General features: G+C 40.6%; 1 protein-coding gene across 6 annotated transcripts; it reads right to left on the bottom strand.

Moving 5' to 3' along the window:
• Positions 1 to 32: 32 nt before the first annotated feature.
• slc6a11a (solute carrier family 6 member 11a) lies at positions 33 to 16,868 on the bottom strand. Of its 6 annotated transcripts, none has more exons than XM_028958580.1 (15): positions 15,128 to 16,868; positions 14,892 to 15,026; positions 13,976 to 14,116; positions 13,647 to 13,706; positions 13,300 to 13,318; positions 11,933 to 12,065; positions 11,701 to 11,835; positions 11,337 to 11,440; positions 9,318 to 9,442; positions 7,676 to 7,788; positions 7,443 to 7,580; positions 7,218 to 7,320; positions 5,301 to 5,401; positions 5,188 to 5,213; positions 33 to 4,294 (listed from the first exon to the last, which is right to left on the bottom strand). In XM_028958580.1, exons 1-15 carry the CDS (start codon positions 15,279 to 15,281, stop codon positions 4,243 to 4,245), a joined length of 1,539 nt encoding a protein of 512 aa, XP_028814413.1. In that variant the 5' UTR covers positions 15,282 to 16,868; the 3' UTR covers positions 33 to 4,242. The 6 variants fall into 6 exon arrangements, with proteins under 6 accessions (XP_028814413.1, XP_028814396.1, XP_028814405.1 ...); XM_028958563.1 differs by having other exon boundaries at positions 33 to 4,297; positions 5,046 to 5,213; positions 15,128 to 16,867; XM_028958572.1 differs by having other exon boundaries at positions 33 to 4,297; positions 5,046 to 5,213; positions 14,892 to 14,946; positions 15,128 to 15,230.
• Positions 16,869 to 17,773: the final 905 nt, after the last annotated feature.

Here is a 17,773-nt window from a genome sequence, read left to right as displayed (position 1 = left end):
TAGTTGCAATTGATCACCACAAGATGCCGCAATATGGCAAACATAGAAAGTATTACTTACTACAGATCAGATATTCATGAGAATCATATTTACACTACTCATTTGTGTAAATTGTATCACCAGCACATTAAACGGTCCTTTATGGTCACTGAGCAGCAATTCAACTGCAACATTTAGCCCAAAATCAAGTTTGTTTCAAGGGGCTTTGACAGCCCCAACATTTGTCATGTCTCACACTGTGAAGTGCTCTGCCAGTTACTGGTGCCAGAGATGTGCTCTCCAAAGGCAGGGATTTTGTACACTGTCAGGGATGCGTTAAGCAGGGAAGGAAGGATGCACGAACAGTGAGGGGTTAATAAAAGTAGGGTGCATGGACACCTTCACACAGAATATGATAAAAGACAATGACCAGACGAAGAATAGAAACAATGAGGATACATTTATACACATGACAATCTGCTCTGCACACAAAGAACATCAGGGAAGGATGAGCATGCAATAGCTGTCAGAGCAGGGATGGTATCAAAATAGTTAAATATTGGACATTGGAGAATGTACCTGTCCATGTGTGAGGTTACTGGACAGAACAGTAGGTTTTACAAGTCCACTTATGGTCCACAGTGTATATTCATTATGATTATTCTGGTCCATTTGAAGATCACTCTAGCTTCAGTAGTTATGGTGTTGGTGGCTGGTGACCTTCTGATACATTTCATGCTGGTACGTCTCAGTGGCAGCTCAATGCCAAGGACCAGGATCTGAAGACGCTCGTTGGGAGACAGATTAAACTTGGGTGGCTCAGACTGATTGGTTAGAGTGGTAGAATGTCTGGCTGCATGTGAAGTGCAACAATGGTATGTTTCAGACAGCCTAGATGAGATGATCATCATTGTGTATGTGGGTGTAACTGTTATGGAATGCTTGGCAAAAAGATGCATCTTTCACCCAAGTAATCAGGGACCAATCCATGTTTAAAAGCAGTAGGCAATTAACTATACATTGGTGCTGCTTATAAAGGAACAGTAAAGATTAAAGGATGTGAAGGTGTATACCTAAACTAAGCAAATCCAAGTGAATTGTTCCTTTGCAATCATATGATGGGTCTTCTTCCAGCATCCAGAACTTCTCTCACCAGGCTTTCTTTGGTTCAAACTAATTTGTCCATCCCATTAACCGTAAACCTAAAGTGTTTTCAAGTCAACTGTTTTTCTTCTTTATCCATTTAACTGGGGTGCAGTAAAATTGCTGCAGGTGCTTTGAACTGATGACTCAAAATTTGAAATATTTGACTGCACCACAGTTTATTCACTGAAGGTGTTGAGAACGGTACAATAATGAGTGTCTGCAGGCAACTGTGAAGTGCTCTGCCAGTTACTGGTGCCAGAGATGTGCTCTCCAAAGGCAGGGATTTTGTACACTGTCAGGGATGCGTTAAGCAGGGAAGGAAGGATGCACGAACAGTGAGGGGTTAATAAAAGTAGGGTGCATGGACACCTTCACACAGAATATGATAAAAGACAATGACCAGACGAAGAATAGAAACAATGAGGATACATTTATACACATGACAATCTGCTCTGCACACAAAGAACATCAGGGAAGGATGAGCATGCAATAGCTGTCAGAGCAGGGATGGTATCAAAATAGTTAAATATTGGACATTGGAGAATGTACCTGTCCATGTGTGAGGTTACTGGACAGAACAGTAGGTTTTACAAGTCCACTTATGGTCCACAGTGTATATTCATTATGATTATTCTGGTCCATTTGAAGATCACTCTAGCTTCAGTAGTTATGGTGTTGGTGGCTGGTGACCTTCTGATACATTTCATGCTGGTACGTCTCAGTGGCAGCTCAATGCCAAGGACCAGGATCTGAAGACGCTCGTTGGGAGACAGATTAAACTTGGGTGGCTCAGACTGATTGGTTAGAGTGGTAGAATGTCTGGCTGCATGTGAAGTGCAACAATGGTATGTTTCAGACAGCCTAGATGAGATGATCATCATTGTGTATGTGGGTGTAACTGTTATGGAATGCTTGGCAAAAAGATGCATCTTTCACCCAAGTAATCAGGGACCAATCCATGTTTAAAAGCAGTAGGCAATTAACTATACATTGGTGCTGCTTATAAAGGAACAGTAAAGATTAAAGGATGTGAAGGTGTATACCTAAACTAAGCAAATCCAAGTGAATTGTTCCTTTGCAATCATATGATGGGTCTTCTTCCAGCATCCAGAACTTCTCTCACCAGGCTTTCTTTGGTTCAAACTAATTTGTCCATCCCATTAACCGTAAACCTAAAGTGTTTTCAAGTCAACTGTTTTTCTTCTTTATCCATTTAACTGGGGTGCAGTAAAATTGCTGCAGGTGCTTTGAACTGATGACTCAAAATTTGAAATATTTGACTGCACCACAGTTTATTCACTGAAGGTGTTGAGAACGGTACAATAATGAGTGTCTGCAGGCAACTGTGAAGTGCTCTGCCAGTTACTGGTGCCAGAGATGTGCTCTCCAAAGGCAGGGATTTTGTACACTGTCAGGGATGCGTTAAGCAGGGAAGGAAGGATACACGAACAGTGAGGGGTTAATAAAAGTAGGCTGCATGGACACCTACACACAGAATATGATAAAAGACAATGACCAGATGAAGAATAGAAACAATGAGGATACATTTATACACATGACACAGAATCATTAACATGTGCAATAAAGTGAAGTGAAAGTTTTGACACCACAGCACCCAGTGCACAGAGTGAAACATGGTCTCAGCATTTAACCATCACCCTTAATGAGCAGTGGGCAGTGGGCAGCCATAAAAGGCGCCCAGGGAGCAGTGTGTGGGGACAATATGTTGCTCAGTGGCACCTTGTGATTCAGCCTACTATAAACATGCAGCAACCATCTTGATTCCTGCCTGCCCCCTGATGCCACTTCTGCTGTAGCCCTTTGTGTTCTGGATCTCGCAGTTACCAACTCTCGTATGAAGATTAATCGCCTGCACCCTTACCAATTCAATGGACAGAATTCATTACCACACCATGAGCTCTTATTGCACAGTACTATGTCCCAGCACCCGAGCACCCAATCCCTGTCCTCCCATCTGCCATGTCAGTCCAAGCGCCCATGCCCCTTCTTGCCTTGGTCTCCTTCATCTCCTGCTTCAACTGTCATGTCTGCGAATGTGCCCCCACAGGCCCCCCATGATAGTTGATAAAAACAGATCATTAGTCATATATAATCCATAACAAACATCACATGAAATCCTAGCTGCTTAATATTATTTAAGCAGATCTGAGAGCCGCCATGGACTTCTGCGTATTGTACCCTCACATTGAAATTTGAGCAATTATAAAATGCACATAAAAATTATCGCGCACAAGTTATTCATTAAGAACTACCTTGAGCATAAAGCCAGCATTTACAGCATTTATCAGATGGCCTTACCCAAATCACTCAATAGTGACAGGGACAGTTACGTGTCTTGGTCAAGGACGTGTCTTGGAGCCTAAACACTCGATGCTTCCTTTCCAGTGTGTGAATGATCATCATCAAAACCTCATAAGAACACCAAAGTGATGGATGCGACCATTGGGTTATTGTTTTGTTACATCACTTTGTTTCATGCTGCAGTTATTAGAAGCAAAAAAGACAAAAGAAGCAGGAAACATGCTAAATTAATACTGGACAATGTTTTCACATCTGAAACTTTTATATGCAACAATCTGTATTAGTTAACAGCCACCAGTTGCCTGGTGCAATGTACAATAAAAAACAGACATATAGACTAAATATAACATAAAGGAACATGTACATATAATATGAAGATTATTAGTGAGAGGGTGAGTGCTGTTATGTATTATACTAATCCTGTTTTTATAATGACAATTTAGGACAACTGGTTTAAGACATTCAATTACATGTCACTATACATGGCAACATGAATATGGTCCATAGAATGTCTTCTTGCCTAATTTAATATTATGACATGATATAGTTAAAAATTAACATAAAACATAAAAATTGTGAAATATTACAGAATTAAAAGAGCTTATTAAAACACAAATCTATGACATGCTTCTTACTAGTATAAAGTTAAACTGTATATTAAAATTTTTGAAAAAATGTTACATGTAAAAAGTATGCAAATATGCAACACAGAATTGTTTGATTAGTATTATAACAGTTGTTATAATCAGCTGCTCTTATCACCATCAGCAGCAATGCGGAGTGGTTGAAGCATGGTCATTTGCACTCTAGGAAGGTCAGGTGCTGGTCTTGAGAGGGTCTGGAATCGCTGGAGAAAAGTTGCAATACTTTACTGTTTTCTGTGCACATATACTGGTTTTACTTCATGAGACCCAAGCAAAGTTTTTTGGCCCCTTATATTTTGGAAAAAATGTAGGATGTTCTTAAAATTTGACCAAAAGAGTTTGAAAGAAAAGCACAGAAAGACTTTCAAACCACATGAGCCGGAATTTTATTCACAACATTTCATCTTCTTTCAGCATCTCCTCCTCATTTCAAGGCAGTTTAAAAACATCTGGGTATCAAGTTTTTGTCCTATTCTTGCCTGAAATAAGTTTGTCTTTGACACATTTTTTGTTTAATGATGCACCAAATGTTCTCAATCAGTGAAAGATCTGGACTGCAGGCAGGCCAATTCAGCATCCAGACTCTTCTCTGAACAAGAATGTCTCGTCTGACCATAGAACACTTTTCCCTGACCATAGAACACTTTCCCACTAATTTAGTGGATAAAAGTATATCATTTCCCAGTTTAAACATTTCTTATATTATCTATATTCTGTTTTGAATAAAATATTGTCTCATGTGATTTGAAGGTCTTTAAGTTTTTTTTTTTTTTTTCTGGAATTCAGTTTGTATGATATGGATATTTGCATTTACACCATTTAGCACATGCTGTTGTCCAGACTGACCTACATGAGTGTTTTGTAGTCCAATAGTTCCAATGTACACTATAATGTATTGATGCATGATGTTTTAAGGGCCATGCTTATTTATAATAAAAAAATAACTTTTAGCTGCCAGAGGGTTCCTTCTACAATCACCAACTTGTATATCATAGTTATGGGAATAAGCGAAAGAGATGATATAGCCAAGAACCAGCCCAGCGTATAAGCCCACCATGGGTATAAGTAAGTATTGTTGAACTTCAGGGGGCTATACCTCAGCAGCAAGTAGAAAAAAGTGCCCTTTGGGAAAAAATGAACATATATTCATAAATATCTTTGTGCTAGAACACTGTCAAGGAGCTAAGACCCAATAGACGATAGACTCACTGTGCAAATGGTTGGTGTGACATAGCGCCAGCAGTATTTCATTAAAGGTCTGGGCCTGTAGCCAATCATATCCTCTATGTTTTCATAGAATCGGTCAGCACCTTAGTAAGAAATAGAACTAAGTACTACACAGGAAATTGTGAAATATTAATGGATTTGGACTGGACTAAAGGGAACATTAATAGATTCCCATTCAAATATGACAAATATAACTTCTCCTGACCCTATTTGTTTCATCACCCTGTAAAATATTTTATTATATAACGTCTGACTCTACACTCTAAAACAGTCAGCTGAGTTATACAGGGAGTGCAGAATTATTAGGCAAATGAGTATTATGTCCACATCATCCTCTTCATGCATGTTGTCTTACTCCAAGCTGTATAGGCTCGAAAGCCTACTACCAATTAAGCATATTAGGTGATGTGCATCTCTGTAATGAGAAGGGGTGTGGTCTAATGACATCAACACCCTATATCAGGTGTGCATAATTATTAGGCAACTTCCTTTCCTTTGGCAAAATGGGTCAAGAGAAGGACTTGACAGGCTCAGAAAAGTCAAAAATTGTGAGATATCTTGCAGAGGGATGCAGCACTCTTTAAAATTGCAAAGCTTCTGACGCGTGATCATCAAACAATCAAGCGTTTCATTCAAAATAGTCAACAGGGTCGCAAGAAGCGTGTGGAAAAACCAAGGCGCAAAATAACTGCCCATGAACTGAGAAAAGTCAAGCGTGCAGCTGCCAAGATGCCACTTGCCACCAGTTTGGCCATATTTCAGAGCTGCAACATCACTGGAGTGACCAAAAGCACAAGGTGTGCAATACTCAGAGACATGGCCAAGGTAAGAAAGGCTGAAAGACGACCACCACTGAACAAGACACACAAGCTGAAATGTCAAGACTGGGCCAAGAAATATCTCAAGACTGATTTTTCTAAGGTTTTATGGACTGATGAAATGAGAGTGAGTCTTGATGGGCCAGATAGATGGGCCCGTGGCTGGATTGGTAAAGGGCAGAGAGCTCCAGTCCGACTCAGACGCCAGCAAGGTGGAGGTGGAGTACTGGTTTGGGCTGGTATCATCAAAGATGAGCTTGTGGGGACTTTTCGGGTTGAGGATGGAGTCAAGCTCAACTCCCAGTCCTAATGCCAGTTTCTGGAAGACACCTTCTTCAAGCATTGGTACAGGAAGAAGTCTGCATCCTTCAAGAAAAACATGATTTTCATGCAGGACAATGCTCCATCACACACGTCCAAGTACTCCACGGCGTGGCTGGGAAGAAAGGGTATAAAAGAAGAAAAACTAATGACATGGCCTCCTTGTTCACCTGATCTGAACCCCATTGAGAACCTGTGGTCCATCATCAAATGTGAGATTTACAAGGAGGGAAAACAGTACACCTCTCTGAACAATGTCTGGTTGCTGTTGCACGCAATGTTGATGGTGAACAGATCAAAACACTGACAGAATCCATGGATGGCAGGCTTTTGAGTGTCCTTGCAAAGAAAGGTGGCTATATTGGTCGCTGATTTGTTTTTGTTTTGTTTTTGAATGTCAGAAATGTATATTTGTGAATGTGGAGATGTTATATTGGTTTCACTGGTAAAAATAAATAATTGAAATGGGTATATATTTGTTTTTTGTTAAGCTGCCTAATAATTATGCACAGAAATAGTCACCTGCACACACAGATATCCCCCTAAAATAGCTAAAAATAAAAACAAACTAAAAACTACTTCCAAAAACATTCAGCTTTGATATTAATGAGTTTTTTGGGTTCATTGAGAACATGGTTGTTGTTCAATAATAAAATTATTCCACAAAAATACAACTTGCCTAATAATTCTGCACTCCCTGTAGCTTTTTATATTCACCTTGCTGAATTTGATAGCTTTTGATATTCACCTTGATACTTACCATAAACCCACCCAATGGCAACAGACTGACAGATTGCCAGAAAGAGTAGTGTGGCTCCACTACATACATAGTGATCAAAGAGCTGTATGATGTAGGGCCCACCCTACAAAAATGATAAAACATATTGAATTTTCAAAAGTGATTTCTTCTACAAAAATCTACAAACATTACTTTGACATATAATTTTATTTAATGCCAGTTACAGAAAAAAAACAAGCATCCCACCTCAGTGACCATGAAGAGCCCTAAAAGGAAGCAACAAGAACAAACAGAGAGGAGTAACAGCTCCCTGCGGTAGCCATGTTGCAGTATGGAGGGGAACATGTCAGTCACAGATGTCATTATACTCTCCAGCCCAGCAAACTGTGGAAAAGGAGAAGAAGGAACAAATTAACATAGAGAATGGGGGATCTATGTATATGAGTTGAGGAAAAATGTTTTGAAGAGAGTGAGCTGACCTGGCTGTCCACTCCCAATAGGATGATCATCATGAAGAAACAAATGGACCAGAATTGGGACAATGGCAGTAGGGTGACTGCCTGTGGATACACTATGAACACTAAGCCAGGGCCTGCAGGAGAGGACAGGGTAGAGCATGCACACATACCAGTCGACAGTCAGGTAGGGCTAGGTACCAAGGCTTCAAAATGATGATGTCTAGAGTTCATATCAGTTCACTCTGTACACGGCATCTTTCATGCATATTCTAATTTTGTGAATTGTAAATTAGTGGGTACAATTGAAAAAATTGTATTGAAATGTGGGTGGTAGTAGCCTAGTGGGTAACACACTTGCCTATGAACCAGAAGACCCAGCTTCAAATCCCACTTACTACCATTGTGTCCCTGAGCAAGACACTTAACCCTAAGTTGCTCCAGGGAGACTGTCCCTGTAACTACTGATTGTAAGTCGCTCTGGATAAAGGCGTCTGATAAATGCTGTAAATGTAAATGTAATGTAAATGAAATGTTAAACATTTTTTGGTTACACTAGAAACAAAAGGCCAATAACAAACAATCCCTGTTGGATATGATATTAATATTATCTTTGCTGTAAACCTTAATCTGTTCTTAGAATTGTATGTATTGAGATGTATTCACAAAACCCAGAGACATATATGAGGTAATCAGCAGGTTACAGCAATAGTTCTCTGCTTTATTATGAGTTACTGCTTTATTAGGCTATTTTGGGCCTGCCAGTATGACAGACCATTTATTATTGTGCTGGGAACAGATTTTTTGCCCCCTGCCATTGAAGCCATTGAAGCAACTCGAAAGTCAAGGTGAGGCCAAATGCCTCCAACAGGGGTGCCGCCAACAGGGGTTAGGAAAACCCAGAAAAAAAAAACAAAAAAAAATAGGAGAAAGTCTGAAAAACCACCTGTTACATACAAGGATGTCACACTAAGCCCTTGCTAGGCAAAGAAACAGGCCTGTGTAGTATAGAAAAAAATATATAACATAAATGAACATGTGCATAAAATATAAAGATTATTAGTATTAATTAATTATTGTTTATTATAACACGGGGAAGCTATATATCTAACATTTTTACTCTCTTTTGTGAGGTTTGCCATTTCTTTAATAAGCAATCTGAGTAGGCGTGGCCAAAATGAACAAAAATTTGGATCTCACCTCCGGGAGACACTCTTGATGCGTTCAAACTTTTTCCCCTCTTTTTCCACTGAATCCGATTCATTTCGGCTCTGATTATGGGCCTTTGTGCAGCTTGCACACGGTTCAAGCAAAACTCGGCAAAACCCGCACAGTGCATCAGACACACACCTTGAATGGGATTGATTTGTTTTTGCATCTGTGCCATTTTTTAAGGATTTTGCTTTATTGAACTCTCAAACACCTACATACTCATTACCACGGACCATCACCACTGTCTTGCATTGGAATGGGACTGTTCTTTACACCTCACACGTTGGTCTTGTAAGCAGAACTGACCACCACCTGTCACAGCCCCGCATCCCTGCCCGGCACTCAGCGGCCAAAGCTAACCACAGCCGTTCGAAATCCCTGCTGCCACCCTCAAGTTCAAGCGCCATGTCTGCGAATGCGTCCCCGGTCTGGCCCTGATAAAAACAATTCTTACCAGATTCAGCAACTGCAGAGATGTCAACATTTTGCTCTTTTGCCATGTGCCCCAGCACAGAGAAAATGGCAAACCCTGATACAAAGCTGGTCCCACTGTTTAATAAGCACAGATAGAAGGAATCTCTGCAAATAAGAATATATAGTAACACATTGTCAACAAAAATACCAAAATCCTTTCAAATGTGGAGCTATATGACTTGGGGCATAAAAGCAGGGCATGCTACTGAATTAAAATATGAGCCCTAATTTAAAATTCTTGAGCCTTACATTTTAAGACATTTGTCTTAACAAATTTGTCATACAAAGAGAATGGCACATACATACCATACATACCATACATACCATATCATAGCACTGCTGCCTGATTGACAGATGAAATGCGTCTGAACTTTGTTCTGTCCTTGAGTTCTGGATCTAATTGTATATTTTATGCACCATTGCTTGGGAGATTTGGGAATTGTTCAGTCTGGCGTAAAATATTCTAATACTTTTCATAAAGTATTAGAAAGTTTGATTTATTATTGTTATTTGGTTATTACTTGTTATTACTGTTACTTGTGGTCCCTTAAAAAGTGAGAAACTGTAATGGATCATTGCATGTCAGTAAAAAAGGACACATGACTAACAAAAAACAGGGCATTTACCCTGTCACAAACAGGGCACATGGAAACTCCCATCAGTACTGAAGACACAGTAAAACACAATGACCAAAGGAGGACCAGATAGGAGACATTTATACTTATTAGGTGCACATAGTAGTTCAGCTGTAAAAATAAATGAGGGGGGATGATTAATTTTATTTTGTGGCATATTTTGTGCTGATGGCAGTGTGGAGGGAGACCAACTGTGTACCATTTTTATTGTTGTTTAAGCAAAAAAATAAATTAATATATTCTACTGTCCTAAAACATGCATGATGTGGATGTTACATGTCAGATATTCAGATTTACCCCCAAAGCAGTCAGGTTTTGAATTGCACTGCACTTTCTTTGTAGCCTACTAAACCTTTAAGAACGGTTAGTTACCCGAAGAGCAGCAAAGCATGTACGCGGGCAGAAAATTCACAGCCACTTCCAGGACAGCTGTGACATGCTGCGCATGTGGCAGGACATCCAGACCATCACAAACTACAGGACTACAACATCTGCCTGTGACACTAAGCCCGTCCCTACCGGATATGCTGAATGACTTCTATGCACGATTCAGTGGTAGTAGCCTAGTGGGTAACACACTCGCCTATGAACCAGAAGACCCGGGTTCGAATCCCGCTTACTACCATTGTGTCCCTGAGCAAGACACTTAACCCTAGGTTGCTCCAGGGAGACTGTCCCTGTAACTACTGATTGTAAGTCGCTCTGGATAAGGGCGTCTGATAAATGCTGTAAATGTAAATGAAACACTATGACTGTGAGGAAATCCAACCCTCCTTTTAGTGATCAGGTGCTGTGTCTAAAACTCTTTGTAGAGTCAACTCACGAAAGGTTGTATTGCTGATCCAGACAACATCCCTGGGAGAGGGCTCAGTGAATGTGCAGACCAGCTGGCAGAAGTACTCACCGACATATTTAACATCTCACTGAGCACCCCTGTTGTTCCAATGTGTCTCAGGCCACCACCATCGTGCCCATGCTCAAGAAATCTTCAGTGTCGTGTCTCAATGACTACTGTCTCATTGCACTTACATCTATCATGATGAAGTGCTTCAAAAAGGTGAAAACATCATGTAACATATGAAGATGCTGCTGCCCTCCACCCTGAACCCTGAATCGAAACCATTCCACGGACGATGCCATTGCCACCACTCTCCATCTGACCCTCACCTACCTAGACAATAAGGACACATACGCACGAATGCTGTTCGTAGACTTCAGTTCAGCAACACCATCATTCCTCAGTACCTGGTCGCGAAGCTGAGCCTGCTGGGCCTGAACACTACCCTCTGCAAATGGTGGTGGGGAGTAGTGGTTCACCACATGCAAGATAAATGCAGCCATCAGTTACAGAAATGAATACTCACTTGTAGCAGTCATTGTGATACTTGTTGTAGCTCCCCAAAGAAGACAGGTATCCAAGACATATGGCATAAGAATACAAAATCTGGGTCCCTGCATCCATCCAAACCTTACAAGCAAAAAGGGACAAAATGAATTTGTTTTCTTGGAATAGTAACTGAAACATTGAAATAACCTTTCAAACAATGGGGTTCACAGAAAAGCAGAACATTGCAGAAATGTTAAATACCTGTATGTATGGTGGAATACATATTGTTGATCATTGTTTCCAACCATTTATAGTGCTCCAATTTACAAATAAAAATACAAGAATTTTCAGTTGCTTGAAGATTTTAATTGTGTACTGTTTGATAAACAATGTTTGTATACCTGTGGGTCTGCTAGCCGAGAGGGTTCTGGTTTCAAGTAGAAGTAGATGCCATCAAAAGCTCCAGGTAGTGTTACACCACGAGTTAACAGAATTGTTAGCATAATGTAAGGAAATGTTGCAGTGAAGTAGGCTGCCTGCTCAAACAAAGAGGAAACCCTTCATCTATGTCTATTTGTATATTTTACATATAATTGCAATTCACATATAGAATGTTGTGAATGTGTGTGGCACCTTGCCGGTGGACTTCACTCCCTTCCAGACACAGAAATAAACAATCACCCAAGACAAGAGAAGGCAAAGGGCCAGGTCCCATCTCACTGTTCCAATATTTTCAATTCCATCTGAGATGTGAAGCACTCTGTAACTAGAACAGACACAAAAAGGTCTCATATAACAGTTATGTTAGTTTTCCTATACCTTACTGCATATATGTTACCATGCACAGCATTGTATTTGTTTTAGTTTTGTCTAACCATATAAACAACATAACATAAATTAAGGCTCATAAGGCATATGACATAATTCATAATTCAAGACATGAGACATAATTCTCCCTTTATTGAGCAAAATTTGTATATCCTGTTATAGTTTTTTTTTCTGCTCAGATGGGTCTGGAAGGAATTTAAAAACTCCTGGTCCAATTACAGAATGGTCAAGTGTGTGAGAATAGCAGTGTTGACCATGCACATAGAAATTCAGAGGACACACAGTACTACAAATAGGGACTTAATATAGGGACTTAACCTCCATGGCAAGGAGCATGGGTACCACTAAAGCACCACATCTAGAAACCTCTTAGTAGGCCTGTGGACAGTGGTGGCCAAACGGTAAGGGAACAGACTTCCTTGAACTGTCTTGAACTGTCAATGTGCCACTTGAGCAAGGTCACTGCTCCCCTGGCACCTTTCATGGCTGCCCACTAAGGATGATGGGATAAAAAATGTGTATCACAATTGCAATCTTTCTTCTTTCCTCTTGCCTCTTCGCTCCATCTTCAGCATCCTTCTCCCAACAAACTCAATCCAAACCAATGCAATGCAGCCTCTCAGACTTTGTCTTCAAAACACTCAGTCCTGATTGTTCTTCTAATGCACAAATTCTTAATCTCTATCCTTGTCACCCATTCCTCTGGACTATTCAACCCAAGTATCTGAAATCCTGCTTTCAGAATATCTCCACCTCTCCAGGTCTCTTCCACTTGCACCCTACTCTCGATACAGATCGCAATGTCATCAGCAAACATCATAGTCCACGAGGACTTCTGTCTGATGTCATCTGTCAACCTGTCCATCGCCATATCAACCATGAGAGGGCTCAGAGTTGATCCATTATGTAAAACCCACCTCCACCTTGAACACAACTGTCACTCCGACTGTACCTCTATGGTAAAGTGGCTTGCTCAGGGACACAATGGTAGTAAGTGGATTTTGAACCTGTGACTTTGTGGTTTTTTGGTTCACAAGCGAGTGTCTTATCCACTAGGCTAATTTCTCCCATGATGGAGTATATTTTGGCTTGTCTGTCTTTATATATAATTAATGTATCTTTATATATTAGGAGCAGGGTAAAATTAAAAATGTAAAAATTAGAAAACTTACTGCCAAAATTCCATCACTGTCACGACTACGGACTTACGGGGGAAGGAAGCGCAGAGGTCTGACATGTTGGGAACGGGGTTTTATTAACAATAAACAAAGAAATACAAATAAAGACTGGCGCGGTGGCCGAAAACGAATTTAACTTAAATAAAGAACATAAACTAACCCGTAGGCGTGTGGCGATTGCCAGAACTCAAAAACACATGAAACTAAACCAGGTCAAGTTCGTGCAGAGAGTCCACGAAAATGCCAGCGACCCCGAACGGGCGGAAACTTCCGGCATTTATGGGGCATCAGGATTAAAGTCAGGTGTGGAGGCCAGCTGCAGGCAATCCTGACAATCACTGATGAGGTAGCATTAAGTGAGGATGACCTGTTTAATGTACCATCAAAAACTGTGCAATCCCCTGAAACAAAGATATCATAAAAATTCAACATGTACAATAATTGAATCATAAGCGCATGTGAGTTTAAATGCCTTGAAAGAAAATTATTTAAAACTTATTAAACTACCTGATTATTTTTTATAAGTGAGTTGTATTAATGAGAGACGGGTGACTTTCCTCTTGTAAACATCAAATTGCAATATCATTAGTTTAATATTAATAGACTGATGACACATTAATTCATTTTTATTTTGTTTTTTGAAATGCAAAATATAAGGATGTTTTCATACCTGTGTTCCAGCTGTTTTTGCAGCTTGCCCAGGGCAAATCATAGCTAAATGAGGAGAAAAAGTAAAAACAAGCCCATGCCAAGATCACAATATATGTGATGGCACCATACCAAATGATGACCTGACTGGCATACCCCAAACCTATCAGAAAGAAAGTTATTGTGCATTATCATTATTATCATCATATGTTGGACCCTATTACAACAATAAAGAATATTAATGCTTCTGCAAGGATTATCAAATCACTTTTATTTCCACATCATATCTCATCTCTCCACGGTGCCACCATGTGTGCATGGTCTTGATGACTCACAGGTGTGGACAATTTTGGTCTGATTTGGACCCTTTAAATGGGTTTTTCCTCATGACATGTTGGTCTTTGCACTCACTGTGAAACCTTATTTCGTTAGCTGTAGTGCTGCTGTATGCTTGCCAGTGTATTTATTAAAAACCCTCACTTCCCCTAAAACCATGAATTTGACCGCACTATGAAACCTTATTTTGTAAGCTGTAGTGCTGCTTTATGCTCGCCAGTGTATTTATTAAAAACCCTGACTTCCCCTAAAACCATTAATCTGTGCATGCTCCTTCAACCCCAGTGGCATTACAACATGGCTCCAATACACAGTACAGAGCATGACCAGACAATGATGCAACACCCCTTTCTAGTGCACACAAATTTAAGACAAACATATTCATTCTGATAATCTCAATTGTTTCTTCTTTTTATGAATGATCTTACTCAGATGTGAAATACTCAAAACCTCGATGGTTGCATTATGCAGCACACAAAATTGTATTGTGTTAAAAAACAGACAGAAGAATAGTGGTGGTTGATGCTTGTAGATTTTTTATTTCATTAACACCTCTTGCATTTGTGCAGTAAAAATGTCATGTGTATAAATAGCAAACTCACCCTCAAATAGAGGACATATTTTCCTCCAACAGGTGATGCCACCCTGACTGGTGTACTGGCCAAGTGAGGTTTCCAGAGCAAAAAGAGGAATTCCACATGTGACCAAGTACAAGATATATGGCACAAAAAATGCACCTGAGGACAAGAGTGTTGAACCCATACAACTTTGAATCAAGACTGCAATATGTGTGATCTTGTGGTAAAGCATTATTCTGAACAACTGAACAAACACTCACCTCCACCATTCTTGTAGCACAGGTAAGGAAATCGCCATACATTTCCGAGTCCAACGATTGCACCAGCTACAGTTAAAATAAACTCTGCTTTGCTGGCCCACCGTTCCCTCTGCTGTGCAGACTCGATTGCAGTGCTTTGTGATGAATCGAACATGCTGCCAGAAGCACAGCCAAGCCAAGTCTGACAGACTTCCTGATGGAGATACTTCAGCTTTTATAGGGAGATGCAGTCATTGGTTGTCAGATGCTTTAGCCTAAAGGAGGACTGGAAGATGCCAACTTTCAACAACTCTATTACTTATGGCTTATAGGTATTTTAAAAAGAATCTGGATTTAATTAAGGCATACTTGGCTCTTCATTCTGACTTATGTAGGACCTTACCCATCACAAATATTTGCTGAAAAGAGTTATTCAACTTATTTTTCACATGATTCTGTTAAAACATGTCTCTGTGATGTAACCCATGTTATAAGATGCTGTTGAATAACCAAAGTCAAAGCCAGCTTGAACAGAACGTAGCATCCAAATATTGTACTACAGTTAAATTTGAATGTAAGTTGGTGTGATTTTGAATTTCATAGTTTTCTATGAAATCTATGAAATGTGATCTGATCTAAGCCATGTGAATGGTTTATGGAAATTCTCAGTTAAGATGTGAACGATCAAATTTGTTTTTGTGTAACTATTTTGGGGACATTAAAAGCACTTTATATATAAAAATGTAAAAATAAAATGAGAAAAGATTTTTGTCAATACCCTTGTCTTAGTCTAAAACCAGATCTCATTTTCCAAATTAATGTAAGAAACCGTGAGGATCAAAATGGCTCACATACTTTTTCTTGTCAGTGTATGTAAGTAACCCAAAGCATGTGTATTTACAGGATGCCTGAAATTCTGAAAAATTGGAGGTTGCACTTTAAATGGTTATGCTGTTTAAGTGGTTATTAAAACGTGTATAATGTTATACAATATATATGTATATGTCAAGCTGGAATGATTCATTTTACGACAGTATTGTAGATTTTGTTTTATGGGCAGTGTTTTCAGTGCAATTCTGTTCAGGGGTCACCAGGAAAGTTTCCAACACACAGACTGGAGTATGTTTGCTTCACAGGCCTCCTGCGGCTTTCACACAGACATAGACAGCTACACCTCCTCTGTTCTGGATTACATTAACTCCACCATATACACTGTTACTACTCAGGAACAGATCATCACATACCCAAATCAGAAGCCTTGGATGAACAAGGAGGTGTGTTTCCTGCTGAAGGCATGCAACAATGCCTTCAGATTGGGTGATGCACAGGCCTACAGCATTTCCATGGCAAATCTGAAGAGGGGCATCAAAAAGGCCAAGCACTGCTACAAACTAAAGCTAAAGGAGTACTTCTCCAAAGCTGATCCTCGACGCATGTGGCAGGGCATTCTATAAACCTAGCAACTCAACCCCCACAACCACAAATATCCTCTTTTTGAATGAGCTTAACGACTTTTATGCTCGCTTTGAAAGAGACAACAGGCAACCTGCTCCTCATGATCTCCTCCTCAACTGACCACTCACCCATCACATTCACCTCCTCAGATGTTTGCACTGCACTGAGCCGGATCAACGCACGCAGGGCTGCTGGAGCAGACGGCATCCCGGGGCACGTACTTAGAGCATGTGCAGAGCAGCTCGCTGGCGTATTCACAGGCATTTTTAACATGTCCCTCGCCCAAGCAGCTGTTCCAACATGCCTCAAATCCACCTCCATTGTGCCAGTGCCGAAACACTCTAGCCCAACATGACTGAATGACTACCGCCCTGTAGCACTCACACCCATAATCATGAAGTGCTTTGAACGGTTAGTCCTGGCACATCTGAGGGACTTTCTCCCACCAACTATGGACCAACACCAGTTTGAATACCGTAGCAACAGTAGCACAGAGGATGCAGTCTACATAGCACTACACTATGTGCTCACACACCTGGACAAGCAAAACACATATGCACGGATGCTGTTTGTTGATTTCAGCTCAGCATTTAACACTGTCATCCCCTCTAAATTAATCTCTAAACTTAGAGCCCTGGACATTAATACCTCACTTTGCACCTGGATTATGGACTTTCTGACCAACAGACCACAGCATGTAAAGTCAGGCCACATCTGCTCCACTACCGTCACGCTCAGCACTGGTGTACCGCAGGGCTGTGTGCTAAGCCTCTAAACCCACGACTGCTGACCTGTGTATGATAACTCTGTTATCAAGTTTGCAGACGACAAGGCTCACCAGTGCCTCTTTTTGAGAACATTAAAGAAGAACCAGCTATCCACTACCATCCTGGTGAACTTCTACCTCTCTACAGTCGAGAGCATCCAAACCAGCTGTCTCACAGTGTGGTATGGGAGCTGCACTGTTGCTGAGCGTAAGGCGATGCAGCGGGTGGTGAAAACTGCCCAGCGCATCACAGGGACTCCACTTCCATCCATTGAGGACATCCAGAGGAAGCACTGTCTGCATCAAGCTCGCAGTATTCTTAAGGACTTCTCCCACCCTGCCCACAGATGGTTTTCTCTCCTGCCTTCGGACAAGAACCAGCAGACTTAGGAACAGCTTTTTTCCCAGGGCTGTCTCCTTGCTGAACTCCTCTATAATTCGTTGCC

This window comes from Denticeps clupeoides, chromosome 2 (genome assembly GCF_900700375.1).
Source record: "Denticeps clupeoides chromosome 2, fDenClu1.1, whole genome shotgun sequence".
Lineage (NCBI taxonomy): Eukaryota > Metazoa > Chordata > Actinopteri > Clupeiformes > Denticipitidae > Denticeps > Denticeps clupeoides.
The sequence above is the reverse complement of the archived record's forward strand: the minus strand, read 5'-3'. Positions and strand labels throughout refer to the sequence as shown.